This window comes from Ctenopharyngodon idella, chromosome 10 (genome assembly GCF_019924925.1).
Source record: "Ctenopharyngodon idella isolate HZGC_01 chromosome 10, HZGC01, whole genome shotgun sequence".
NCBI lineage: Eukaryota > Metazoa > Chordata > Actinopteri > Cypriniformes > Xenocyprididae > Ctenopharyngodon > Ctenopharyngodon idella.
Window position 1 is genome coordinate 46229564 of NC_067229.1, and position 7065 is coordinate 46236628.

General features: G+C 40.3%; 1 protein-coding gene across 1 annotated transcript; it reads right to left on the reverse strand.

Moving 5' to 3' along the window:
* Window positions 1–1456: 1456 nt before the first annotated feature.
* On the reverse strand, window positions 1457–6840 carry LOC127521006 (granzyme B(G,H)-like). The gene is made up of 5 exons (XM_051909836.1): window positions 5508–6840; window positions 5259–5409; window positions 4987–5131; window positions 1785–2036; window positions 1457–1699 (listed from the first exon to the last, which is right to left on the reverse strand). The coding sequence occupies exons 1-5, from the start codon at window positions 5566–5568 to the stop codon at window positions 1547–1549; spliced, it is 762 nt and encodes a 253-aa protein (XP_051765796.1). The 5' UTR covers window positions 5569–6840; the 3' UTR covers window positions 1457–1546.
* Window positions 6841–7065: the final 225 nt, after the last annotated feature.

A 7065-nucleotide genomic window follows, 5' to 3' on the forward strand; every position in this document is an offset into this window, starting at 1 on the left:
TGGTCCGGTCTTCTGTTACGGACAGAAGGGAGCGGAGACACTGGTAAGTGTAAACAGAGTTTATTGAACAACAACAGAGCGTGCAGGCAGGGTGCAGGTGAGTTGAGGCAGGTGGATACGTAGACTGGATGTGATACTGGATCTGATACTTGTCTTGTTTTCCCAGGGAGCGTGGATGCAGGTTGACGTGGAGCAGACAAACACACTGAAACTCACAGGAGATGAGGAGACACAAGGAATCACAGAGAACGCTGGAGACAGGTAAGTAGTCATGTAAAGGAGTCCTGAAGGTAAGCATAACAGGTCAGTATGCATTAACGAGACCGGACAGTGAGTGAGTGTTCAGGAGTGTGTTTTAAGCTGCTGTGGTGATGAGTGCTGATGAGTGTCAGGTGTGGCTGGTTAATACTCAGGAGAGGGAGTGCGTTGTGATTGGGTGAGTGTAGAGCCTGGCGTGTCTGTGACAATTATCTTATTAAACACTTTTACAAAAACCAGTTGTCTTGTTTTCCTTAATAAACAGTTATCATAAACAAGTTATCTTTTCTCTTTATACACATTATAAACAAGTTATCATACATCTTATCATCTCTTATAACTCTTTTCTCACTGTTTTCACACAGACAAGTTATCATACATGTCTTTTCCAACAAGATATCCCTTTCACATTTTTTTAATATAAATCACTTATCTCAATAAATGTTTTTTCTTCTTAAATCTTAGTTGTGTTCTCATTATTAATCTTTATAAGCAGAAGAGGTAAAACTAGCACAGAAAAGTTGCATTTCTTAATGAAGCAGGGTGTGGCTGAGAACAACAGGATGTATGAGAGCTGAAGGTGTGAGGGAGTTGTGCTTTGGTATATTCAAAATTATGGAGGGCATACTAAGTGCTAGAATATACATTTGTTGAATTAAATCTAGGGTGTACTCATTTATGCAATCCTTAATTTAAACAAAATTGGCTAATTATTTTATGGCTATTAATGACATATATTTCTCAGTTTTTATTATGTATATGTTTAATACATTTCAGTTTTGCCATCTTTCCATGAATTGTATTAGTGATCATAAAGAAAATACATCTTTTGTATTTGTTCAGAGGGGGTGTACTCATTTATGCTGTGCACTGTATAATGTGCCACAAATACATTTAGTTATAATAAAGTACATACAAATAAATTGTGCTTAAGTATACTAGTTATTCACTAGGATAGATCTCTAAGACTTGCCAAATTTTTAAATAACTTTGTAGGAAGATTTTACAAAGCTCTTTATTTTACAACTCAACTCCTGGAGGATTTACCAGTTCAGACATTCTGTAATTTTGATCAACAGTTTTGGGTATTTCAGTTTTTCCCATTCAAAGAGATATGAGTCTACAGGCATGACTGGAAAGTGAAGGTGTTGTCTAAATTATATATAGTTCTGACAATGAGAACACTTTGACTATAATCGATGCTTGCCTTGTGATACTTTTATTGAAAGAAGGTTTATGGAAGAATTCAAGAATAACATTTCTTCCTTCTTTAGTTTCCATGAAGTCACTACACATTTCCAGTAACTTTGTCGATCCACTGAATATATTGTGAAATCTTAGTATACACATTAGGATGATCAGGTGAATTACAGCGCCGGGCACTGAAAGATGTGATACCAACAGCAGTTTTTCCACAAACCAAAGGACCTCCTGAATCCCCCTGTTAAGAAACACAGATCAACACATCAGTAGTGAAACCAGTTTGTAAATTACAATAAACTCTGTGAATCATCTTTTCTACATACTTGGCAGGATCCACCATCGCCATACGCACAGATCATCTGTGAGACTGAGTATAATTCTCCCCATCTATTGCCACATTCTGTGTTATTCATTATAGACACTTTTGCTTTCATTAGAACATTGCTCACTGGGCCATTATCCATCAGTCTTCCCCAGCCGGCAACACTACAGGCAGTATCTGGGTTAACGTCTTCTCTTTCCTTTGGTAATGGGATCACTCCAACCTTTTTGTTTAGTTTGACTTTGTTCTCTAGCTGTAATTAAAAAATACAACCATTTTTAATAAACAACGTTTTATAAGACTGAAGTTTGTTGAATTATACTGTTGTTTTTGAGGTTATTACAGAAGCCGAAAAGGCAAAGTGAAGTTTTTTTTTATTATTTGCCTCTTTATTTTATGCTGTGTATAATATTTCTGCATTTTTGCCCATTTTTTGTTGCTAAACAGAACAATAAATTAATAATGTAGAAAACAGACTCAAAGAGGCACTTGGCCATTTACACAGAAATGATTTAAATCTCTTCAGTAATTTTTAATTCAAGAAATTGCAATATAAATTCAAACATTGTGGTTTGTGCCACTGATTCCTGAGCAGATATTATTTTGAAAAACTAACCCACACAGCAAAAGGATCGGCCGCGGAGGTATCGCGGCTTCCGGAACGTATCCGCGAACGGACCCGTATCGGCGTCCACTTGCACGCAGTGACAGATCTGCAACGAAGGCGGATCGCGGACCCGCCGTGGCTCCGCGCTGCATCCGCGATTAAAACCTTGGCTGTTTCTCAATTCCAAGAACAAAGAGAACGGACTTGCGTTCTCGTGGAGTCCGGTCTTGCCAGGCGGCCTTGAAAGAACGAACTTGGAAGGACGCGAGGACGGAGAACGCATCATTTGAGAATTGAGATGTGCTGCGATCTTGTTGCCCAACTGACATCCCAGCATCTTAAAAGTGGCTAATGCACAATAAATACAACATAACATCACAAACAATTATCATAACCTACTAAAAGATTTCTTTCATATTATTATAGACATTGTTTTCATATAATTTTATATCTTTTTATTTTACCGCATGTATTTTTGAAAATGAGTAGCCTTACATGCTTTGTCAATGTTAAGATTATTTTTTATATTCCAATAAAAATACTGCAGGCTTTCTTCAGGTTATCACTTTATTAAAATTAAGCAAAACAAACGGTTTACTCTCACGAGCCATCACGTATTTGTGAGCTTGTAGCGGGAATCTCATAAGTGAAAACAAGAACTTTAAAGCTTACAGGCTTCCGTACGTCGACCGCCCGCAGCGTCTTCTGGGATTTTTAACGGTTTGATTCTCTCAAGTTTGCATTCGATGCATCCTCGATATCAAGAACACATCCGGGTACTTTCATGCATCCTCTGTTCTTGCGTTCTTGAGTATTGGAACTGAACTTCGACGGTTGATGATGACGTAGAGCAAGAACACAAGGACGCAAGATCGCTGAAGAACGCATATTAAGAAACAGCCCTTACCTCTGCGGCGGGTCCGTTTGGGACCCGCAAATTGATTCAACCGTTATGGGTTGTTCACACCAGACGCGACATGCGCGAATAAATCGCGCTATTCGTGCGTAGTTGGACGCTTGAACATTTTGAGTTTACTCGCTTCATTCGCGGGTGAAATTCACTTCACAACAGATGCGAATTCGCGTCATGAGAGGGCTTCTGCCAGGCGGCTTGTCTCGTTTCTGCACACTTTCTCTGAATAAACACATCAACTCGTCAGCGGGAAAGTAGTTGTAAAATACGGCGAATAAGCTCAATTTGCCAGCTTTAGCTAGCTTGTAGCCTCATTATGTGTATATATAGCTCAAATTGAGTAAAGAGTGTTTTTTTTTTACAACTTACCAGATTGTCCGACCTCCTCACTCACTTTCTTCCAAGCAAAATACTTTTTATTCCTGTTTCTAAAAAAGTACAAAGTTGTATCCTACAGCGAGGATGATTTTGCCCTCTATGTTGTTTCGGATTTCTGCCTCCTCACGCTACGTCGTCAGTACTAGAGCAAGCTCCTGATTGGTTAACGCGGCGCAAATTTTCGCCAAAGTTCAGATTTTTCAACTCGCGCGAATCACGTGTTATGCGCGTCAAACGCCCGAAACGCTCTATTCGCGCCGCTTCATTTGCACGAATCGCGTCATTCGCACCGCCTCATTCAAGTGAATCGCGCCGCAGGACGTCTATTCGTCTTTGCATTAACTTAACATGTAAATCACTCGCGCTTAATGCTGCGTTCACACCGAACGCGTCTGAGGCGTCTGATTTACATGTTAAGTCAATGTAAAAGCGCGTCTAGACATCCTGCGGCGCGAATCAAGCATATAGCGCGGCGCAAACCGTTGACGCGCGAATGGCACGGCGCGAATTGAGCATTCACGCGCCTGACGCGTCTGATGCGCGAATTGAGCGTCTGACGCCCTAGACGCCCGAGTTGAAAAATCTGAACTTTGGCGAAAATTCGCGGCGCGTTAACCAATCAGGGACTCTGCTTTGGTAGTAATGTGTTTATGACGTGATCAGTGGTGGAGACCAGAACAAAGATAAAAGTCGCTGTGTGTGGCCACCCTCAGCTCTATGATGTGTCATCATATTTTTATCGAGACAGGAATAAAAAGGACCTTGCCTGGAAGAGGATAAGCAAAGAAATCGGACAATCTGGTTAGTTGTAAAACGCTTTGCATGATTTTAGCCGTTGATACTAGCCCACCTGCTAGCTAGTAAAAGCCAGCCGGCATAACCGAGTTAAATTGCCGCTACTGGTTTCCAACTGACAAGATGATGTGTTTATTCAGAGGATCTGTGCAGAAAGAGATGGAAGCCCCTCCCATGACGCAAATTCGCGTCTGAACACACTTTGTTCAGACGCGCGAATAGAGCGAATTTGACACGCATCTGAGGCGTCTGTGTGAACGCAGCATAACTCTTCATTCGCATCTGGTGTGAGCGCACCATTAGAGTAAAGGCGCGTGCGCGTCCGCGGATCCGACGTGGGTCCGCTCAGGATCCGCTGATTGACAGTAGAATTTACGGCGCCGCCCGGAGGCGGAGCTAATCCTCTGGGCGGCACCAAAACGAATGTGACAGTCACGCGGGTTTGGCGACTTGAATGCGGATCCGCCTAGGAGTCTCCTGTTGTGTGGGAAATTTATTACAGGTTGGTACCTTCAAAAGCATGATGTCGTCAGCATATTGATTAGGAATGTATGTATAGTTTGGATGAGGGATGTAGGACTTCACTCTGATGTGATCTGAACTTGTGCTGTTCCTTAAGTCATGAGCACCAACAACAACCATTAGAATATTACGTCTGTTGAAAGAGTGTATTGGAAATGGTCATTTATGTCATAACTGATATACAGGGTGCACTTCAGTCATTATCATTCAAAAGTAATTTTAACTCAACATTCAGCAGATCACACTAAACAAGCTCTTACTTGTTCCAGCAATGTGCAGCAGTCAGGACAAACTGATCAGAAATTAGGAATCCACCACAGATATGGTCCCCACACGCCTGAATAGAAACCATGTAAGGTCTGCAGTGTGGTTTGGCTTCTTTTCCATTCACTATACTCACATTCACATGAGCTGAGAGAGAGATAGTGCTGTTAGTCAACTTATTCAGCACATACCACTTAAACACTTGTAAAAGTCATCGTAATATGCTGTTAAATAATCAGTCTCACCAGTGAAGGTCAGGTGTGGCAGCAGAGAGGCCAACAGGAGCAGAGAGATGATGATGGCCATGATGAAGATGATCAGTGAGCTCTCACTGGCTAAACATGGTGTAAATATACTTCAAAGGTGGGTGGAGTCACTGAGTGGACTGTTACTTCCTTTTTTTAATATTGTAGTATGAGCAACACGGTAAGAAAGCATCGTTCTTGTTAATCCTTGTGGTTTCACTGAAGCCACAGATGGTTTGGATGATAAGATTAAGAATGTAAGCATGCATTTTCAATATTTTACAGTTCATAACCGTATATATCATTATCTGATATAATGTTACAAACTTATTTGAACTACAAAATGTGCTTTGCACCTTTAAAAAAAAAAAAAAAAACATAAAGGAGATAAAATAGAAGGCAACATGAAAATGGGAAGTTCATCAAAATTGGCTTTCATGAACCACAGCAAACACTTATGTACACAGTTACACTAATCAGCCACAACACCCTCTACTGCACACATGTTGACGGCACATGAAAAAAAAATATTCCACATAATTTTTTGGTTCATTTGGGAACATTTTATTGATAATTTTTTTTTTTTTTGACCCACCTACCCTCCCCCCGCACCAAAATATTTGTGTAGGAAGGTTGTGCAACAATGGTACAGAATCATACAGAAAATTATCATCAAAATCACAATTTAAAAAAAAAAAAAAAATGTCAAGAAATGACACATTTGAAAGACGCTGATTTATTGAATTTGATCCATGCATAGGTCTGTATCATGTAGTGTGTCATGCCATATAATGTAATAAGATTTCACTCCGTACGAAACTTCAAAAAGCAGTTCTTCTCTGCTGTGAAATAGTGGTGTATGTTACAATTTTTGCACATCACTTTGGGTCTTCCTGCACACCCAGTAACCCTGCATCTTCCCTTCTTGTAACACATTATGGCCAATGTGAGGTATTGCGCAAAACATCCTCGAAAAGTACCCATCACACAACGTTTACCCTGAGGCAGCGAAAAGAAAAACTGAATTTCTGAACATGCAAAATAAAAAAAATTCAAAAAACCTGTCAAAAGTCGTCTCTACACCTTCATACACACATATTTTTTATGTACAGTTCATGTCATTTAAATAAGATTACTAAAGCAAATAATCTTGCCTTCTTCTCACACTATGTGCTCTTGTGACCATGTGTCAGAACAGGATGTCGCACCTTTAAATGGTGCTTGATAGTGACTCCAACACCTTACTGGACTGTTCTTTGGTACTTTCTCGACCTTTCTAATTGGTTGTAATCATTTAAAGAAAAATTTACTAAACATAGGGCTTAAGAAAACTTTCCGTAGCCTGAGGGCAATGCTGTGCTGTAGAAGGTTAAGACAACCTATCTAATAACGTGTAGGTCCCCCTCGTGACTTTACCAGCAGATCCTTAAACTCGTTGTAAAGTGGGGCCCCTATGGATCGGGGGTTTTTTTTGGTCCTACACATCCCATAAATTTTTCAATTTTCAAATGGATTGAGATCTGGGGAATTTGGAGGCCAAGGCAACACCTTGAACTCT